This window comes from Fomitopsis serialis (genome assembly GCF_022376445.1).
Source record: "Fomitopsis serialis strain Sig1Antser10 chromosome Unknown B0H18scaffold_147, whole genome shotgun sequence".
Classification (NCBI taxonomy): domain Eukaryota; kingdom Fungi; phylum Basidiomycota; class Agaricomycetes; order Polyporales; family Fomitopsidaceae; genus Fomitopsis; species Fomitopsis serialis.
In genome coordinates, this window is record NW_025955107.1 from 49,247 (window position 1) to 70,177 (window position 20,931).

The 20,931-nt window shown below is 57.0% G+C and overlaps 4 protein-coding genes across 4 annotated transcripts; 1 reads left to right on the forward strand and 3 right to left on the reverse strand.

Annotated features, from left to right (window-relative positions):
* Positions 1–2,139: 2,139 nt before the first annotated feature.
* On the reverse strand, positions 2,140–3,408 carry B0H18DRAFT_886477 (uncharacterized protein; the record flags this gene model as incomplete). Its single annotated transcript, XM_048041123.1, has 4 exons — positions 2,140–2,689; positions 2,766–3,057; positions 3,128–3,225; positions 3,287–3,408. 4 exons carry the CDS (start codon positions 3,406–3,408, stop codon positions 2,140–2,142), a joined length of 1,062 nt encoding a protein of 353 aa, XP_047886851.1.
* A 287-nt stretch (positions 3,409–3,695) lies between these two features.
* Positions 3,696–4,917, reverse strand: B0H18DRAFT_114420 (uncharacterized protein). The gene is made up of 2 exons (XM_048035672.1): positions 4,608–4,917; positions 3,696–4,283 (listed from the first exon to the last, which is right to left on the reverse strand). Exons 1-2 carry the CDS (start codon positions 4,705–4,707, stop codon positions 3,763–3,765), a joined length of 621 nt encoding a protein of 206 aa, XP_047886852.1. The 5' UTR covers positions 4,708–4,917; the 3' UTR covers positions 3,696–3,762.
* A 5,925-nt stretch (positions 4,918–10,842) lies between these two features.
* B0H18DRAFT_959575 (uncharacterized protein) lies at positions 10,843–13,051 on the forward strand (the record flags this gene model as incomplete). The annotated part of the gene is given in 9 exon segments (XM_048042823.1): positions 10,843–10,899; positions 10,963–11,115; positions 11,460–11,549; positions 11,726–11,767; positions 11,818–11,966; positions 12,104–12,258; positions 12,278–12,595; positions 12,616–12,699; positions 12,723–13,051. The coding sequence occupies 9 exon segments, from the start codon at positions 10,843–10,845 to the stop codon at positions 13,049–13,051; spliced, it is 1,377 nt and encodes a 458-aa protein (XP_047886853.1).
* Positions 13,052–16,075: 3,024 nt separating this feature from the next.
* B0H18DRAFT_1087702 (uncharacterized protein) lies at positions 16,076–19,689 on the reverse strand (the record flags this gene model as incomplete). Its single annotated transcript, XM_048032197.1, has 17 exons — positions 16,076–16,122; positions 16,335–16,353; positions 16,395–16,398; positions 16,429–16,595; positions 16,836–17,072; positions 17,130–17,258; positions 17,313–17,518; positions 17,583–17,831; positions 17,898–18,003; positions 18,068–18,166; positions 18,279–18,365; positions 18,419–18,680; positions 18,736–18,938; positions 19,058–19,112; positions 19,170–19,409; positions 19,461–19,488; positions 19,545–19,689. The coding sequence occupies 17 exons, from the start codon at positions 19,687–19,689 to the stop codon at positions 16,076–16,078; spliced, it is 2,283 nt and encodes a 760-aa protein (XP_047886854.1).
* Between the last annotated feature and the right edge of the window lie 1,242 nt (positions 19,690–20,931).

Below are 20,931 nucleotides of genomic sequence, written 5' to 3' on the forward strand. Positions count from 1 at the left end.
GCCCTGCGATCCCCAGCGACTACCGCGACATTGCCTGCCTTCGCCCTCTCTCGCGCTGGTTGTCAGGACCGCTGCTGGTGTTGTTATCGACCTACCGAAGTACGTGAGAAGCAGTGTTGTTGAGACATTGTAGATTGACGTATATCCGCGTTCAGGGACTGTCCGTAGAGATCCATAGCTAACTCGCTGCACACCGTTGGACGGTCTTCACCCGATCGCGGTAGCCAGGAGGTGCGCTTTATTCCTTGATATGTCTTAGCTCTGCGATTTGACTTGATACCAGTAAATATCCTTCGACTTGCGCGAATAATGTTTGATGAACCCGAAGAGATCGAGATTCACTTCACGCCCGCTGTCTATACAAGGTACGGTCCTGTTCGCGTCAATCATTGCATTGCTCATGCCCTCCCAGTAATGCATCTCCCACTATGCCGCACGAGATCATCAGCGTTCGTGAAAACGCCGAAGAGCCGTATGCACACATTTCCTCTACGTGTGTCCGGATGCCTTCTCTCGGCGGTCGAGCACCTCTTTATCTCACAGCTAGACTGGATTACGCCGGTCGCGGAGACGCAGCAGTTGTATGCGGCTAGTGGGATACAACGCACCGTCAGCGGCACCGTCAGCGCGTCCTTGAGTGGGACACAGTGATACTCACAGCTCAGTATGTAGATGAGGGTCGTGTCGGTGTCCAAGATACCCGCCTCGTTGGGACAAAAAGAGCATCTCGGGGCCGTACGAGATGGTCTGGGTGATGCCGACGTAGTGTCCGGCCGGCTCCATCGACGGTGGGTGCACTCAGGAGGTGCACAGCGAAACAGGGCGCGCCGGCCTATCGCAGACTACTGGCTGCGAGTGCACCATAGGGTACGCAGTCGAGGGTAGTGGGTACTACGACTCACCTGTGGTTTGGACGAAAGGGCGCACCGGCCGAGAAATAGCGAAGCAGTCAGGCGTGGCAGGGTGAACGCGAACGTGTGCGGAAGACGACAGTGGTAGATGAAGCTTTGAAAGGCAGGTTCAGATCTTCAGACGGGGTTGCGGAGCACAGTGGCGCAGTGGCGCCGAAATAAGCGCCTGTCAGTAGTCCTCCCTCCGAAACTCAAGTCATTTATCCTCGTTGAGTTGTCACGCCCACCAGCAGGACCACTTCAGGGAGGGATATACTGGTAAAATTGTACCTCACAAAACTCTCAAATTAGCAGAGGTCGCCCAATTGCCCGAGAAAATCCATTGGCCAGGGCCAACATCGCCCTCGGCCGCGGCGTGTTCACCTCGACTCAGGCTCTACGATTGTCTACTCCTACTGCTACAACCTTGTCTATTTATCTACTAACTCTACCCATCCGACCGAACTTGCCTGCCATCTCCGCGAGATGATGCGCTTCCGCGTCCCTCGAGGCGTCGGACACAGCCCTGCGATCGCATACACTCGCGGGCGGCCACGTCGACTCTGCTGACAGGCTCCACAGACATGCGCCACCCACGGACTCAGCGAGCTCGCGAGGTGAGACCGGGACATGGGCAGACGGGTGTGATCATCTTGGTGGGTCCCAACTGGGTAAGACACTAGGAGGTCGAGGATACGACGGGCGCCATGAGGACACAGACCCTCTGCGTCGAGAACCTGCGGCGGCTGAGGGATGGCGAGGAGGTCTGGAATCGGGTTGACATCAAGAGGGGATATTAAATGCAAGATGTGTTGTGCATGTCGCATGCTTTCACGGCAAGAGGTAGAGATGACATAGATCTAGAACAAGCATGCTGGGATAGAATCCCGCTCTGTATGGCAGAAACTTGAGGTACTTACCTTGCGACATCACTAGGCATGCGACAAACCATGTTGACTTCACACCAAAGTACGCGAAGCACCAAAGGAATCGCTATCCCAGAAGTCAGGTCGTTAAGAAATGTAAAGTACGGCTATGCGCGGCTATGGATACAAGTGAACTGCAATGATGTTAGAGCTACACCAGAGCGTCAAGTCAAACAAATGCCCGCATCGTCGTGCAACGACGGGGTTGACTGAAAATGTGTTGTCCGGTTCGTGAGTTGAGCGTCAAGCTCTTCATTGGACCGTGAAGCTAGTGGCGCACCTGGTCAGCGCGTGCTGCCCGACATAGGATCGCGAAGGACTCACTAGACCATGTCATCGAGCGAACCGTGCTGTGCGACCGCTACGAGCACCGCCTGGTGGTTCGCCGCGGCGTTGATGCTCGCCATCCTGTACGTGCCCTTCCAAAGGCCGCCGCTCACCGTCGTCGACAGCTGCCCGTTCTCCGCGACCGCGTTCAGGCCCGAGAAGAACGCGAACTTGGTCGGATCCGTCGGGTCCGTCTGGTTCATGCTCGTGATCGCCTCATGGATAAGGCCCGTGCTGGGGTTCACCTGCTGCGACGCGGCGAAGTAGTTCGTGTTGGGGTTCACGGACCAGCCCGTCTCGAGGTTGCGGATGGCGAGGACGACGGTGAAGTTCGTGTTCGCGAGGACAGACCCGAGGTTGGGCGGGTAGACGAACTTGGCGGAGGGCATCGCGGTCGTGGCGGCGATGGCACCCATCGGCGCGGCGTTGCACGAGCCCGCCTTGACCTGGGTTCCGTTCGTGAGCGGGAGGTTGACGGTGGAGCAGTAGTTGATGAAGTTATTGGAGGAGGTGATGGAGGCGATTTCGCCGGACTCGGAGCTGAACCTGGGGCGTCGCAATTAGGGAGGGCACACTGTCGCTCAAAAAGCGCAGTTAGTCGTTCGTGCCGTCATCCTCGAACCCGGTGTTGATCAGCGAGTCGAGGAGCGTGAGCGAGGACTGGGTGGCGGTGTCATTTCCGCTGCCCGTAGCAGTGCTACTCGGCGCAGCCAACACGGACACGCTGGTCGCAGCACCTCCGGTAGCACTCGCTGCGACAGAGGACGTCGCAGAAGACGTCGAGTTCGAAGATGACGAGGCCCCGGTAGCAGCAATGCGTTGTTGAAGATCATTCTGTGTCGTGCAGGTGATGCTCGTGCCCTGCGAGTTGACGAGCGGGAGCGCGGCGCAGCTACACGGGTTGGTCAATATCCCTGACTGCAGCGAAGATAGAGATAGAACACAACGTACATCAATCCGGTTCCGCACGACTGGAGCACGTACATTTGCCGGCAAGGCATTGCGTGAAGGAGTTGTTGACGCATGCCATGTCAGTGCCAGTTGTGCAGGATGAGTCAGCCGTCAGGCTCGCAAACTGCGCGCTGAAAGGGGGCCACATTGTCAGGCCTCGTATGCAGGATGACGCATGTGATCGTCACACACTTTTGAGCCATCGCTTGCTGGCCATTCTGCAACGCGAAACCGCTGTCTCGGGACAGTATGTGGCGAGGCAGCGCCATGGTGGCGGTGGCCAGAGACAAAGCCAGAGCAGCAGAGAACTTCATTTTTCAGTCTAGTGATTCGGGAGTTGCGAGCGAAGTCCTGTGTCCGGTGCGTGCTGAGTGGGCAGATGCACGTCAGGCCGCGTGACCAGTGGAGGGTTGCTGTGCGGAGCATGGGCGCGGAGAGCCAGAGGGCGGAGGTGAGATGCGCGGGATGTGGACGTGTAGGAGAGGGAGGCATAGTCATAGTGCATGCACGAGGAGAGAAGAGTGGAGAGGGCTGAGACACTGGCGGTGTTCTCGGCTCGTACTTCCTCGCGAATCTTCCTGTTCGGTGGCCTCTCCTCCCCCTCGAGACGAGTCCCGGTCCTGCACTTGTCCGCATGGCTCATCTGTCTATCTCGCTGTCGCCCTGCGTCAGCGAGGGGACTTGCTTGTCTTGAGGGCTGTCCGTGTGTGGTACGGTAGAGGTCGGGTCGCCAGGGTGCGAGAAAGGTGACACGCGCCGGCCTGCCTGCCTACTGACGGAGGTTGAGAACCACGGGTCGAAGCTGTCGTAGCGTACAGGTTCCTCTGCGAAGGCGGCCGAGAACACTGGTCCGCCGGTATAACTGCTCGGCGACAACCGATGGAACCGTCGTGCAGCGCCGCAAGGCGAGAACGCGCGTGTTCTCTGTTTGAGAGGGCCCGCAGACGCGGCACGCTTGGGGAGAGATCCGTGCCATCCCGGAAGCTATGCGGGGTCGTAGGCGGGGTCAGGTAGGGACCGGGATTTGGGACGTATGTCGTCGCAGAATTGAGGATTTCGCCGTCGCTCCTGCTGCGTAGTAGGGAGCGTTTGCCCGGGCCGCTGCTCGTCTCGACGTTCATGTCCTTACCGAGCCAGAGACGCCATTTGATTCGAGTGCGTTGCCAACGGCGCGTTTGCACCGACCAATCTCACGTGGTGGTAAGCCTGCGAGCTTTGCCCACGCACGATTAGAATAATACAAACGGGGAGACTTTGCGCAGCCCCGAGCTCTTGCAGGTCACCGCGGGAGAGGGCTCGAATGGTTTGGTAGCGACACAAGAGTGGTGGTCGAGGTAGCCTCAGAGGACCTCGATGCACGCAAGGTCCAGGGTGCGTCGAACGAGGACGGGCGCGTAGCTGCAGAGCACGGACGTGAAGGAACAAAGGCGGATGTGAAGGCGCGTCGAGGAAGGATGCGCGGAACGCGGGCGTGGAGGAGAGGGAGGTCGAGGGCGAGTGACTTCGTACTCACCGAAGTCGTTCCGATTCTCCCGTCTGCGCCGGTCCATCCGCGCGCCAGTCAGTGCATCCTCCAGGTGCTTGGCTGAGTGCACAGGCGTGCTCAGAGGCATGACCAAGCCCCGCTATGCTTGAAGGATCGAAGACCGGACTGGAGCTTCGAGACGGCGTTGCCGAACTGTCCTCGAGTCCACGCATTTGGATTGCGGTCTGGGCCATAGTGTGCTGCGCCTCGAGGCAGAACTCGGGCGCCGTCTCGAGCTGTGTCGACAGGGATGGTGGCGGTCGGAGGCGGCGGGGTGGCAACAATCACTGGTGCGGGAGGTGGCGACGGCGATAGTGAGCGCGATCTCTCTGAGGCGTTCCTTTGACGATCACGCTGTTCTTGCTCCTCCTCAACCATACCCGTCGGCTCTGGCGTCCCTGGTCGACCGAGTTCGTCTCCGTCGCCTCCGCTCTACGTCGTCTTCCGCAGCCAGCTGCTCCTCATCTTCCTCGTCCACCCTCTCCAGCTCGTGTGGGACGATCGTGTTGATGCTTCGAGCGTCATCATATCGGAGATGTAGTGTTCTTCGGACGATTGCTCATGGCGGCGTACCAAGGGTAGCGAGTCTGTGCTTATGTGCTTATCGCGGACTACGGGTTGCGAGTGCGACTCACCGTCAACCGTCTCCCGCTAATGGTGGCACAAGTCGTGCACCGTGTTCAGGTGCGACGCACGTACAAATCGCAGACACGATGGAGCCGTGGAGGAGGAAGGGGCAGAACGCGCGGCGGAGTGAACACGAACGCGAGGGGAAGACGAAGAGGAACGCAGTACAAGGATGGCTCAAATCACGATCCTGGTGATCGTGCAAGCTTGACCGATTTAAGCGCCTGTCAATACTGCCTCACACCGATACTCAACTCATTTATCCTCGTTGAATCATCACGCCCACCAGCGACAAAACTTCAGGATGTGATATGTTGGTAACATTGTACCTTAGAAAACTTTCAGGTTAGCAGATGTCGCCCAACTGACCGAGAAAATCCAATGGCCAGGGCCGACATCGCTCGCACCTCGGCCGCGGCGTGTTCTCCTTGACTCTGCCCGGACTATTGCTGGCGCTCTGCTTAGTCTAACACACCTCCGCCTCGACTCGATTACGGTCCATTTTGCGCCTCAAGCTTTCAAGCTCTCAATAGTATGGGGCAGAATTTCCTGCTCTCTGCGAAGCGGAAGCTCCGATCGCTGCTTCGGATGTGTCAGCAGTGACTACGCCTCAGGCCTCAGGCCTCAGGGGCCGCTCACATCGAGTCGCTTCACCGGAGCGTGCTCAATGTTCTGGCTGCATACATGAACGTCAACAAGCTGTCGCTAGACACGACCCAATTCTTTCCATTCTCACATCTCTTGCGGTTCCTCTGTGCCTTCCCCGATCTTCAAACAATTCACTGTGTGGAAATACCAGAATGGGAGCTTCCGTCTGACGAAGCCATAGTATTGACCACAGTAGTCAAAGACGTGAAGGCATTCACCGACGTCTCTCTTGAGAACATACCTTCAGCATTTGCTGCACTATTCTTCAAGCTGTTTGCGAACAAGTGCCGCGATCTGCGGCATCTTCACATCCAGCTTGTGGATTCAGGCCGACTCGGCCCGTACTGACGTGGTTTGTGCATGCGCTTCCGTACGTCGCTGATCCCCTCGCAGTCTGCAGAGTGGCCCCTCGAGACGATCTTGCAGTAGAGCGTTGCGCTGGTAGCGCGGTATGTACTCTGGAGCGGGCTGGGTCGCTAAGCGGTATGCATCCGCCATAGAGGTGGCGAGATTGGGATGGCGAGAGGAATGAGCGACCAAAAGGAGGCAGAGAGAACGTTGGGTGACATGCGGATGCATACGATCAGAGAGCGTCGTGCGTGAGCAATTGAGACACTTACTCAGCAAATACGGTGCCACGCGTGTGCTTACGTCCACCGTCCGCGCGCGTCCGTCCTCGCGCTTCTGGCCTGCCGGTACGTAGAGCACGTCCGAGTGGTCGTCTGCTGGCCCAGTCGACGCTGCGCATCCCGCCTGGTCAAGCGTCTGAATCTTCTCGGCATGAGTAGCGAGCGATGATCGAGTCTCGCAGAACTGGCTCTGCAACTCGTTCAGGGCTTGTGTCGTGCATTTATTGGTACAACGCTCTGGGGCTGAGGCGGCATGATGGGGAAGAACTGAGGGAGGCGGATCGTGAGGCTGAGCAGCACGTCTTGTTTAGCCGTCGGCCTCGGAGCTAGTCCCAGAGTGAACGCACCAGTGTTTTACGCTAATTTTTCCAGCTCGAATTCGAGGCTCATAAATGCGCAGAGAACGCGCGCTGCATACTATGTCGATACTGGATTCCTAACGTGAAGCATGTCTGTTTCAACGCGAGCGACGTTGGCGGGTGAGGAGCGTACGTACGGATATGCCTTCGGACTGACACTCAAGCTCTTCAGGACTCGGCCGCTCGCTGTTGATAGACGTTCCATTAGAGCTCTTGCGCTTGACGTCCTTAATGCGGAACTACACTACACATGGCCGGGTGTGGTGCAACTGGTGAGATTTTCCCGTCCCCGCCCGCCCTGCGACGTACCTTTGCACCCTCCTCCCAGACTTGAGGAACGGCTGCCTCTGTTGCTCAGCGGGTGAAGATAGAGACAGGGAGGCGGGCTGGAGAAGGGAGGAGGCAAGACGACATTCGCAGCCACCAGTAAGTTATTGAAGGAGGAGCAATACTTAGCGCTAATAGTGGCTGATCACCGAGCGATCGAGTTGCGCGCGTGACTTGGACGAGCGCCTGTGAGTACTTGCTCCTACTCGCTCTCGCTGGTCCGAAGTTGTTTATCCTCCTTGAGCCCTCACTCGCACCGACGTCAAGCTTTGACATACTGGTGCGTCAGCTGTTTCCCATCTGAGGAAACTTTCAGAATAGAGAAAGTCGGCCAACTGACCGCGCCCCGCAGCCTCATCTGGCTATTCCGTATATGGCAGTAAGTTACATAAGCATGCACTCTCCCGAACGAAATTCAATTATCCTCCTTGTATGCCCCAGCCTCCTCTCGTGAACACATCATGTACTGACTGTAATGCGTATGATATATATGTAGAAACCTTTATAAGAGACGAAGTGTGCGAGGACAACGCATAGTAGCCATAAGCTTCACTGCATGAGTCGGCACACTGTAGCACGTGATCCAAGATTTTGGCTGAGCGTGTGCGAGTGCATCTCCCGTCTCCGCGTCTAGTCTACCGTCCTTCTCATCTTCTTTGCCGCCACTCCTCTCATGTCGAATTTTTCACCATCTGCAACCTATGAACCCAAGTCAAGAAGATCGCGTGTACCTCGATCGTGTGTACCTCGTCTGTATGTGAGTAAGCCGCAAGCCCGATCATGCCGCTGCCAACACTCTCATGCACATGTTTCAGTATCCCGGCGTTATCGACAACAGCAGCCTCCCTCCCGCACTACAACTCCATCTCAGTGACGATGAGGAACAAGCCGCGTCCCGCCCCTTCGCTCTCGAGACGCTCTTTCAGGCCGGCCTGCGTACGTCCGACCTGTCTTGGGTCTTCTCTGGTTCTCACACTATTCGCAGCCCTATTCCTTGATCCACCCGCTGATCGGATCCCCTTGTCTCCGTTGTTGAACGTGAGTTCCTCTTCGTACTCTTTGTCACAATCTTGGTCTGATCTTCCTCGCTCATCTTGCCCGCCCCCATACCGACTACTTTGTTACGCTGCTGGATGTACTCTCGGGACAATATATATTTGCGTTGTCTGGATGTTTCTCGGTGTCACGCCAGCAGATACTGGGCGAATGCGACAGTCCGGATGGCCGTGCGTGCAACACTGCTAGTGCGACGCCGCACGGTTCGATCTCGATGGTGGCACACCCATCCTTCGCCTCGTTGGTCGAGTGCAATGCAGCAGAAGCGAACTCGTCCGCCGCCCGCCTGGATCTCTGGCGCTTCGCGGATGCGAATCTGCCTCCGCGAGTCGGTCCACCAATACTTAACAAGCAGCGGCGTCTTCCTCTTCTACCGCCTCTGGCGCCTCCGCACCTTTTGAGTCTCTACGGTGCCCATCCTTACCCGGCGGAGTCCTTGCTCCGCCAGCCCCCTACCTGTCATCTTCCGCCTTCCATCTCATTCACTGCCCTCTTTCTGGCTGGGCGACTCGGGCTATGCAGGTAGTACGTCTCCGTTGTCAACCAGTCCTTCCTGATCCCTTTCGCTTCCTTAGTCTCCGAGTTCGTCATGCCTTCGTCCGCGCCGTGCTCACCCACTGTGCATGCGCAAGCTCAAGCTCAAGCCTTGCACACCACCGACCTGAGCTCGCTGCTATCTTATCATGTTAGTTTTCGAGAACCCACCTGCCAATTCTCTGTTTCTCTGTCTCAACCTCGCGCGTCCGGCGGGATTCGAGCTTCAAGTGCATGGCTTTCCAGGGTGAGACCTGAGACCTCACGGGATATTGTCTGGGCGGCATGATCTGATACTGATATACTCATTCTGACGTCGTAGCAACATCGCTCAGCTCAACCCCGCAAGCCTAACGTCGATTCAGATACGTGGTGCTCGGATACGTAATGCTCCTTTCCCGATAGGCCGTGTCGACGATCTCACTTGCTGAGACCACAAACAAGGAACTACGAGATGGTGAACTTAGTCAATGCCGCAGGCGAACGTTTCCCGAGAGACAAGCTACTCCTCTGCGATGGCCACCTGACTTCAGGCCTGCGCCAAGACACTAAACACATCGCATTTCGGAATGCTTTCCCTTACGACCAACGCTGGACGAGGCCACGCGCTCATCGTCCAATCCTTGCGCGTCCTTAGCGCTCCTTATCTGCAAGAAATGCAGCTCTCAAGGAACTCGCAGATGCGGTTGATCAACTCCTGTGGAAGCGTCGGGCACACGTCGCTATGCCCCACGTTATGTAATCGGCGACTAGTGGGATTGAAGCAAAGGCAAAACATACCTCGAATGCATGGGCGACTTGGAAAGTATTCCACTATTTGTGGTCCATGGTAAGCGGCCTGTGTTGTGGTAGAGGTGGAACGGCTGGATTGGGATAATTCTTGGGCAGTGCTTACCACTCTCGATCGCGCGGGGCTTGGCAGACTGAGGTGGAATCCGCTCCGCCACAGCGTCTCTTGATCGACTCTCAGCCTCGAATGACGGACGTCCCCGTCGACCCGCCGCCGCACAGAGGCGCTTGAGTCGAGCGCGTACTCTGTGACGCGAGAATAGGGTCGGTCGACAAGGCAGCGGACGCTTATGGCGATACCGGGCGCGAGAAGAGCAGAGAGTTAGTCAAATCTGAAGCTTCGAAGGCGAGGCGCGATTCCGGACAACCTACCAGATGTGTATGTCTGGGCTTGAACTAGCTTTGCTGGCGCGTACACCTGTCGTCATGTCCTGGCTCAAGCTATGGTCTGTTTCACGTTAGAGACGCGCGGTACTCGCCCGTATTCGCTCCTGGTAGACAGTGCGTCCCGTTCAAGTTATTCAGTCCGTGCGAGAAAAGCGTCCACGACTGGAAAGCTTGTCAGACTCGAACCTAAACAGGGCTCGGAAGAAATCCGTGCGGACGAAACGAACTCTTCCTCGCGCGATTTAAAGGATGCACACACGAGGCCCATCCTGGGCCCATCAGAGCAGACAGCGCGGGCGGTATAGTGCTTGCAAGTTGAAGAAGTGATCGTCGCTAACGCGCTTGTTTCTACGCCAAAAGAGCTGCCAAAAGTCGTATTTGCGCAAAACCCGTGGGAAACGCGCCGCCGCCAACTATTTCGCAAACAGCTAGATTGTAGAAACCGGGCAAGAAAGGGTCTTTAGACGGCCTTCCGGCGCAGGAGGTCGCCACCCTTCCGTCAGCTCGTCTTCCGCGCCGATGGCAACCTGGGCAGCTGCCACAGATACAGCCCAAATCTGCTCCCAGACGCGCTGTGGGTTGGCGCCAGGGGCAGGCAATCTGAGTGTCTGTCGCCACTAAATTATTGCTCTTCGGCGCACTTACCTGTCCGTCTGGTTATTGCCGTGAACGAAATCCTAGCGTTAGGTTCGGAGCAAGCCCCATCTCCGGGCCCTTACCCCGCGAACGGTATGCATACAACCCACGAGAATAAAGAGCAAGGCCACCACTAGACTTTGCCAGTCACTAGTCAACATGGCCGGTGCATCGGATGCACACACCGTAGGGACTACGTAGACACGAGGCCTGAGGTGATTTGTAAGAACCATGCACGTGTCCATACGCAAGCCTTCTGTTGATGCGTACGGATTTGGACCTTCTTGTGTGCGCGCGAGGAAACGAATCTCGACGTGTGAGGCCTGAGGCCTGATGCCTCAGACCCCGCAGGCACAACCCTACCTCAACAACCCTTCCCCGCGCAACGTTCCGCGGCGCTTTCACATTCGCGTCCCTCCCGCGCCCAAAACCGGCCAAGGCAAGCAAAAGGCCTCCGCATCCACCTCGAAGGGCACCCGCCGCCGCCAAAGTCGGACGATCCTGGTATCGTCCGGCCAACCAGCAACCAGTAGAGCGCCGACCGCGCCGGACGTGGTGGAGACGAGAGGAAGGCCAGAGTCGGCAAGAAGCGTGGCACGTTCATGACTTAACTCACTGGTGCTATAAGAGTTGTCCGTTCTTCCGTCTTCGCGAACTCGAACTACTCATCTGCGCGCGCATCGCCAGATGGGAAGGACCGCAAGCAAGCTAGTATCATTGAAAATGCGGGAGCTGCGAGAATGATCGCAGCGCGCGTTCTCTGCGTATTCAACGACCAAGATGCACAAGCCGCCGTACGGGCAGAGGCACAACAGAACCCGCCCCAGCGACGGCACTGTCGCGGGTAGGCACCCGCCGGAAGCGGCTTCAACTTTGCGGGCCAGCAGCAGCCCTCTGCGAACGGCGTACCAGGACAGCAGCGCCACCCTTCCATGCCGGTGCGTCCTCTCTGGGACCACTTTTGAGGACGACGACTGAAGTAGCCATGATCAGCCACCCAATCTCCCCGTCATGCCTGCTGAAGGGTCGAGGATCTTACGACAAGCAAATGATCGACCTCGGGCCCGTCGCCGCGGAGGACGCATGAGGTTCTTCGTACACTCGAGCTCTTCAGAACAGGGTCCACGCGGTGGAGGACGACAAAGCCTTTGGGCAGGTTCGTCGTCTCTTAGACTTAATCTTTGCACAGTCTCATATAGTCTTCAGTCCTTGTCATTCATGTCCAACCCCGTAACGTGGGTCATGTCGAACGGCGAGTACCAGCTGCCACATTGGGCAGCATCCTTCGGTATCATCGACCTTCTGCTCATGAACTCCGGTCTCGGTTTCTACGAAGCGCCTATCGCTCAAGATCGGTGACATCGTTCGCGCCGAGTGCCGCCTGACCGAGTGCATCGATGTGTCGATCGACAAGGCCTTCGGGCAAGAACAATGGCGATCAATGCTTATCGTACGCTCATTCTTGTCCTCGCCTTGATTGGGACACTGATAGTATACGCGCAGTGGCTCTCGAACGCGTTTTTCAGTGGTACCGCGTCGCTCATCGTTCAGGATGGCCGCACCCCGGTCACTTGCACAAGATCCTCGCGCAGTTCAGCAGTCTCTACTTGATCTCCATTGGTATTCTACTGCCAAGATCTTCCCCTTGTACGCCGCCTTCCGCTAGACGACCCTGGCGCCCTCGACGACATCTTGGTGCCCCTGATCGATGGTATTCCCGTTGCCGTGCGCACCGTCTTGTGTGTCGCTCTCGCCGCCGGAACCCAGCGGTTCGCCGAGTACAAGGCTATCGTCCCTCGTACTACTCTGGCCCCGACAAGACTGGTACGCTCACGATCAACGCTCACAATCGACCGCGAGACGATCAGAGCCTACGGCCGCTTCTGCACTGATGATGCCATCCTCTTCGCTGCCTACCCTTCGCGCACCGAGAACCAGGATGCTATCAACTCTGGCGTCGTCGGATCTCTCACTGACACCGCTCGTGCGCTTTCTGGTGCCAAGTGACTCGAATTGAAGCCTCGTTGGCAAGCGCGGAGATCACTTACCGCGAGGAATCAAATAGCGGGCTCAAGCGCGTTACCAGGGGTATGACCGGTATTGTCGTCAAGCTTTACACGCGCAACAAGACCAAGCCGCAGGCGAGAAAAAACTCGAAGCTGGCAGGGAGGAGCTCGCAGCGCGCGGTCTACGCGCGCTCGCCGCCGCTTACGAGAAGGTCGATGGCGGTGGGTGCGAGGGGGAGGTTGTAACACTATGGCTCTCGTCGGTATCCTTCCCATCTTCGACCCACCTCGAAACCACACCAAGCAGACGATCGACGCCATGGCCCTCGGCGTCGCCGTCAAAAATGGTCACCGGTGACGAGCTCGCCATCGCGAAGGAGGCGAAGGAGACTGGCCGTCGTCTCCAGCCTCGGCGACAGCATGCTGCCAGCTAAACGAGTGCGTCGCGTTGGGCGTACGCGATCGCGTTCAATGTCGACCGCCATAATTAGCTACTCGCGCGTCGTCAGTGTCGGGCGCTCGCTCCCTGAATCCACAGGTCGTTCTTTGTGGGCTGTGTCCGACGCCCTCGAGCGCGACTGGTGGAGAGATGGCAGGCGATCTCGGACGGGTAGAGTTAGTAGATAGACCAGTAGTAGTAGACAGAAAATAGCACAGGCGGGAGTCAAGGAGAACACGCACCTCGCGAGCGATGTTGGCCCTGGCCAATGCATTTTCTCGGTCAGTTGGGCGACTTCTGCTAAACTGAAAGTTTTTACAGGTACAGTATCACCAGTACATCATACCCTCAAGCTTTGCTGCTGGTGGGCGTGCGCGTGGAGCACCTAATCACCCCACATAACCGCCCTAACTATAGGCATGATACGGGTGCATGTGACCCCTTCACTTAGGCCCAGTTCCACGCGTTACTGTGACTTCCCGGTAGTTCCCTTGGGAAACTCCGAAATACTGACTTCTTCCCCAGCCCCCTCCAGCCCCTCGGTCCGTTGCCGCTTTCGGTGCCCCGTCGGTGGGTCCCCATGTATCAGGTACCCATTTGACTGCCTTCCGCTTTAGGACAACTACGCCTGGGCGCTCATATTTCCCTTTTAGATGACGTCCTGGCACTACCGCCCGGCGCTCCACTCAGCCGAGCGAAGTCACGAGCAAGAGACAAGTGGGTGTCGGACTGGACACGGACCACACCCACTGGTCGATTCGCAAGCGCGAACCGCCTGCAACCACAGACGAAGCCGCGCAAGCACTTCCTCAAGCTACGGAGGGAGGTGTTCGGCCGCGTCTTTCAGTGCCGAACGGGACATGGGTTCACGGGGGAGTACTACCGTTCCTTTGTACCCTCCGAACCGAACGACTGCCCCTGCGGCGAGCCCTACCAGACAAGACGCCACATCTTGCAGGACTGCCCCCAATACGAAACGTACCGACTCATCCTACGGGACGTCAGCCCCACCATTGATCTTCCAACGATCCTCGGAACGACGGAAGGGATAGCAGCACTCGCATCGTTCCTCGATGCGAGCAGGGCGATGACAAAAACGGGAGCTCCACGACAGTCGCGCGAGGTCGAATGGGGCGCAGAAGATGAACCAGAGGCAGAAGAGGACGAAGATGCCGAAGAAGCAAATGACGAGGAGGAAGACGGTCCGGACCCACGGCAAGACTAACGGACGGCGGCGCCGTCCTTCCCTTCCCTCCCTAACCACTACCGACAATCCCGTGCCCCGAGGATGCAATGCCGACTTGCGACTTCGGGAGAATACACCAACAGGATCACACCCCACACCGCTTTCTCCTCTCTTTTCCTTTTCTCCCTCATATGCTCTAAGTTATTGAACATGCCTCATGCCCATGGATACGCAGAATCGGTCGATTAACGCGCGACGCGCACACCCAGTTACATACAAACCCCCTACCGCATCGAATGCGCCCCAAACCCGCTATCTACTACATACAAACGATACCCATAGACCCACGAATACACACACCCGACAGGACTACCGGTTCGTAAGTGGCGCATTGTAATGCCCACTATTGTACGCACCGGCAGTCGCCGCGTCTTAGCACGTTTTGCTTGCTTGTGGCGGTTAATAAATGCAGAATTCATCATCATCATACCGCCCGGCGCTCTCCACTGCGGCTCCCATCACCGCCCCTGCGCCACAAGCCCTCCCGCCCGCTGGCGCTCCCCGCTCGCTGGCGCTTCTCGCCCGCTGGCGCCTCCCGCCCTCGTCCCGGTGCTGTGACTAAATGGAATACCCTCCTCCTCCTCCTCCTCCTCCGCTGCCATTTCGGTCACCACCCCTGCGCCACCCCCTCCCTCTTGGCGCTGCCTGTTGCCCGTCGTCGCCTTTTCTTCCCGCCCGGCACTCCGCTTCTCTGCGCCACCGAGCCTCCCCGGCTCCTTCCCTTTTAGTCACTACCTCCACGCCACCACCTCCCTTCCTGCATTCCTTCCGTTTTGGTCAGTACTTCCTCCGCACCACTACCTCCTTCATGGCGCTACCGGCTGCCCCTCGCTTCCTGCCCGGCGCTCTCTAGTCACGCCACCGTCCTTGCCTCCTGTTCGGCACTCCGCTGCCATTCCTGTCACTGCCCCCGCGCCGCCACTATCTCCCTTCGCTTCCTGCCGGGCGCTCTCCGGAGTTATTCCTGTACGCCACCGCGCCTCTCTGCGGCACTCCTTCCGTTTTAGTCACTTCCTCCGTGCGCCTCCCGCCCGCCACAGTCCTCAACTCGTCCGACCTTAGTGTATTGGTTGTGTATCGTAGCTTAAATGAATGGCTAATGTCTTTCACAAACCCCCATTTAATACACCTCACTACCCTTCGCTGGGAAGCACCGCAAACGCGTGAAGACATGAGTGATATTGGCTGACTACGGGCAACGACATCGACAACCATCGACAACGATACAAGACGAGACAGAGCTTTGGGAGCCGCGACACGACGCCGCTTGCGCGCGGCAGGTGACCTCGCAGCCCGGCCCGACCTACATTTCTCGTACGCGTCTCGGATCTGCCGACTATGATGAAGTTCTGTGGGCGCACTCAAATCTTTTTTGTTACCGTGACATATGTCTCCGATGTTGCATGTTTTCAGCCCACGACGAAGCTTCCCATTTCTCGCAAACCCTCTTGCTCTTTGCCAGCCTCTATGCCTAAGTATTGCTATGTGATATGCTGTCAAGGAGAAGACGCCCAGCGGCTCCCTACGGCAGTGAGTCAAACCGAATAGCATCTTCCTTCTACTAGGCAGTCAGCATGCGCGCGCGGTGGCGTCGGGCGCATCACCAGCCTCATGAAATTGCGCACAGGCTTTGATAAATTGCTCGCATTCCAAGGTTTCGTCGTTCCCTTTTGCTATCAGACGGCATTACAGCGCTTGTCTGCTCTTGCCTGCTTGGATGGCCGGCCGTCGCACCAAATGACGTCGAGGAGGAGGAGGAGGAGGGGATTCCATTTAGTCCTCACGTCTGCGTGCCATAAGGCTCGCCACGTGTGACAACGCTCTCTATTTACAATAGAGTTTGACAGCAGACAGGAAACAAATCGATTGACAGGTTATATTATGGCAGCAATATGACAGCGAAGAGGGCCGACGCCGTGAGACGGGTGAGAGTACGCAAAAAAAAGAATTACTGGCAATCTGTCTATAGTAGGGTACAACACCATCATCCATTATCATCCATTCGTCCACAGCACAAAAACAGTATACGAACCATCAGCATACAGGAGTGTCTGCGTCGATCATACTTCATACATCCGGTCGTTCACCTCACCAAACTGCCGTGACATCGTTACGTGGCATTATACTGCGCAACTAAGTTATGCCATGCGTCGGGCTGCATCAGTTCCGCCCCGTCGACGTGCGCGTAGACCGAGGAGTAAGCGTCCGCTACTGAGTTGTACGGCGCATCATGGTATTGGTGATGAGAATTAACGAGCGATATGCCCGCATTCATGGACGGCGGGCCCATAGGCTGGTGCGTGGTGGAGCCCGTGTCGGTCTGCATCATGCTGGGAGACTGCCAGTAGTGGGGCACGTCATTATATGACTGGTACGAGGGATATGTATAGTTGTGGGTGGGCGCGTAACCGTCGTGGTGGTCGTGCTTGCGGTGCTCGTAGCTCTCCTGGGGATGAGCCTGCCAGGAAGTGGTGTCTTGCATGTTCGTAGACATGGACGAGTCAAAGTTGGGCATGGGAGGTGCATATGCGACTGTCAAGGACTGGCCGGGCTTGTCCCATGGGCTTGACCCGCTCTGCGACCCGCCGTCACTCGGTGTTGAGCCCGCGGGAGACTTCCGCGAAATGAGGCGCGTCTTGCCCTGCAAAGCACCGAGTTCGTCGTCATCCTTTGGGCTAAGGCCACTAGGGATATTCCGGGGCGCTGATGATAGAGTATGGTAGTCGACCATCGATGTCTCCGCCCGCGCTTTCAGCTTGGACAGAACGGGCTACACGCCACGAAGATTCAGCGGGCAACAGAGACAGGACACCACCAGAGTACTTACCAGGACCTTCGCCGCGCGTGGGTCATGTTGCACAGCGTCGAACAGCCCGAGGGCAGTATCAAGCTTGGCCTGCGCGCTCCGTGCCAATTTCATACCCGGGCTTTTAGACGGTATAGCGCCGAGGACGATCTAAATATGATATGAGTACCTGACAGGGCTTCCCGCGAACGAGGCCCCACTCACCCCACAAGAGAAAACATGCGTCAAATAAAACCACATGCGCTCGACTAGTTTTGGGTATTGCGAGTACATGCTTTTAATGAGCCCGACGTACGAGCATGCGCTCTTGTACGCGGCCAGGACGGAGGATGCGTACTTGTGGCCCAGCGGGTCGTCCGGTGCCTGTTGCAGGGCGGTCGCGAAGAATCCCCGATGCATGTAAAAGATCGCTGTGCAGAGGCCGGAGCAATTGGGTTACCGCCACACCTGTATATAAGAGCGACCGAGACGTACTGATCTCCGTAATGGCGCAGGCACAGTAGCCCTGTAGGTCTTGCTCGTAGGTCGGCGGAGTCGCCGGCTCGTACGACTCGTACATCAGGCCGCCGAAGCCACGGACGCGGAGAGAGGGCGGCAGGTAGAAGTTCCGGATTTTCTCATCGAGTTCCATGAGCTGGCGATGGCTGGGGAGGCGTGCGCCGAACACCTGCTCATTCACGACGCTCTGGCACTGTGCGGCGAACCGGTGCTTCCACGCCGCAACTGGCGGCAAGGTTCGAATGGGGGTGAGAGATGTTGGCATCCTGGAGGGACTGTGAAGTCACTCACAGCTCATCTCGGGCTCGCCGCCATCTGACTTGGACATGGCGCCCTGCGGTAGCTGGCAATCGATGAACGTCATCGACAGCGAAGGTGGTCGACCGAATGTGATGCTCTAGCATGGCGAGAGAAGGTGAGTTTGAGAAGCCGGAAGCAACAGGCGTGGAAGCAAGGCGCACCTGCCACGAATCGTAGGTGAGCAACTCATAAAACAACGATCTCCGCCTGAAGGCCTCGTCGGGATTCAGATTCCACTTGTTTCCGTCACGGTCTTCGTGCTACGGTGTCAGTATGTTTCATCCGTTCGCAAGTGTATTTGGTCTTACGCAGCCCAAGCTGCAGGGAGATCGTTTATTGACAGTGGATATGCCAAGTAATTAGATCACTAACAGCCAGTGCCAATTTCGTCGCCAGACCCATCACAACCCAACGGGGACCATCGATATTGGAGAGGAACATAAAGTGGCACATGAGGATCTAAATACACACACCATGAGCAAGCCTCCGTGGACATCGGGGCGGGGACTCACCAGGGCCTGGATAGCCGAGATCGTCTGGTGCTCCAAAATTGAATCGAGGGACAATGCCGCACGGCCTAGCTGATAATATTTTGTTGCTTCGACCGAATGCGATGCTTTGTCCAGGTCTAGGAGGCTTCCCATGGCAAAAATCATAAACAGGATCGCCATCTTGTGCGAAGAATCCGAGTCTTGGTCAACCCAGCCCGCAATCTCGCCGTAGAAGCGCGAAAGCACCGTGCTGTGAAATTCGGGCTCGGGGATAGGCGTGTACCTGCCCAGCAGCGGGTCAATCGTGAGATTCTATTCTTCTGATTCTTATCACATACATCCAAGCGGCATGCTTGAAATAAAGGCTCGCTAGTCGGCGGGCTTCAGTGATGTCTGGGAGAAGCCCAACCAGAGATGCTCGAACGTCTGGAAATGTCTGGTGGACACTGTCACCGAGGGGGACGGCGTAGTTAAACCAGGGAAGACTAGTAGGAAGGATCGACTGAGGGTTTTCGATGGCGTCTTCGTCCCCTTCTTCATTCTAGATGATAGACCTCATTCACAACCCCCGAGGGAGATCGCAAGACTCGCGCTTACCTGCAGGAGGTACTAATTAGATGGTGTCAGCGTTGAATACACATATGTCACATGGCAACATACCCAGGCGTTGGCGGGGGTGCCGTAAAACCTGGTGAGCCCTGAGTCGGTGATGGAACTGACGCGCCCTGCATCTAGACACCGAATGTCGCAGAAATATATCAAGTGCACTCACAGAGATCCTACGGCCGCGTCGATCACTTCCGCCGCCTCGGTGTCCGCTGATTGAGGCTGCTCCCCCTGGCTTTCCCGTTCTAATGGCCTCTTGATTTGTTTGAGTTCCTCCGTAAGCAGGGGGTGCGGTTCCAAAGACGACATGCCGTGGGCTTGCTTCAAGGCATCTTCTAGTTGCCGGACGCGGGACGAGAGCTGAGTTATCTTGTCGTGCAAGGCTCCCGTGTTTGCCAAAACATATCTGCACGTCTTTGTGGGGAACTCTTGCGCTGGCGTGGTTCGCGCGACTCACCGATTTCCCTTGCCCGTCGTGAGGTGGCCTGGCCACCGCGACTGTCAATGCTATTCCAAACGGATTGCATGAGGAAAAACGCACCATCCGGACAAATAGCAGCGCAACCCTTCTTGACGCAGCTGGCACAGGGGAAGACTCTCGAACACCTTGAGACCCGAGACCGCCCGTGAATACAGGGGACAAATGTGCTACGATAACCACGAACCGAGATTTCAACCTGCAGCATACCGGCGTCAATCAGAGTGTCTGCGCTTTACCAGGGTCGTCGTACCGCCTGCATTCCGCACATGAGAGTGACGTGTTGCGGTTTTTTGACCGTGTGATGGGCGATGGTTTCGAGGCCATCGTTTCAGGGCGTGCGCGTGAGGACGATGAGAGTTCACTTTGACTATCTCCACCGTCTCACATACAAACGTATGTACTTGCACCCTTTCGTAATGGGCCGGTGCCCACGGAGGCGAGAACGGCAATTGGGTGAAGGTAGACTACAGTGTGTATCTGGGCCTCAAGACGGGGTGGACGTTCGGCGCGTCCATCTTCAGGTCCATCCTTGGCTTCGCGATCCCCAAAGCGCTCCCGGAACGTTTTGGTGGAGAGTACTTTGTTCCCAAGGAGAACGTCTGCTGCCGCAGTGCAGCGACGGTATGTGCCCGATGCTACATTGAACATCTGAAGGCTCAAGCGCTTAACGCCGCTCTCGCGCCACGCAATGTCACCGGCCGTATGCTTCTCTCGGTGTCATCCGCGCTTTCCCTCCACGCGGGACACCTGTCATCGCTTTGATGCGGTGACAGCACGTGTGCGCAGAGACAACACTGCGCGTCACAGCAAGCGAAATTTTCTGACAGGATAGTATGTGCGGGAAAGGCAAGATTTTCTGCGCTTTCCCGCCGCATTTCCTCGGAGGATATGCGGCAAAAGGGCGCAGGTAAAGCAAGATTTCCGAATGATTTCCGGGCACTTTCCCTGCCCAATCCGCCAGGTGTCCTCGCTAGGATCTCTAGCTGTCATACGAAAGCGCTGTCCCCGCGGCGTCTCAGGCTCGCTCACTTCGGCACAATGAACAACATTCTTGTCCGTCTGTGTGTACCGTACATCTTAAATGCGTCGATCTAGCCAAGTCGACAACGCGTGAGCGAGAAAATATGGGGCAAATGAGCCCCAGTAGCCGAGCCTGTGCGAAGGACTGTCAATTACAGGACCCAGGTACCGCATGTAGCTTGATGCCGCGATTGCTTACCATGACAGCTCCGACGTCCTGGAATCATAACCTTCGCAATATCTTTTTTTTTTTGGAGGGCCATTACGGACGTCTGCAGGTGACAATTGGTCATCCCAGACGCCCAGCCTGCGTATGGGTTTCCCCATATGCGCCAGTCCAGGGTGAAAAATGCTATTTACGCACGACTCAACAGCCAGTGTGGGGCTCATCAGTCCGGTTCGAGGTCGACTCGTAAGACCGGAGTCC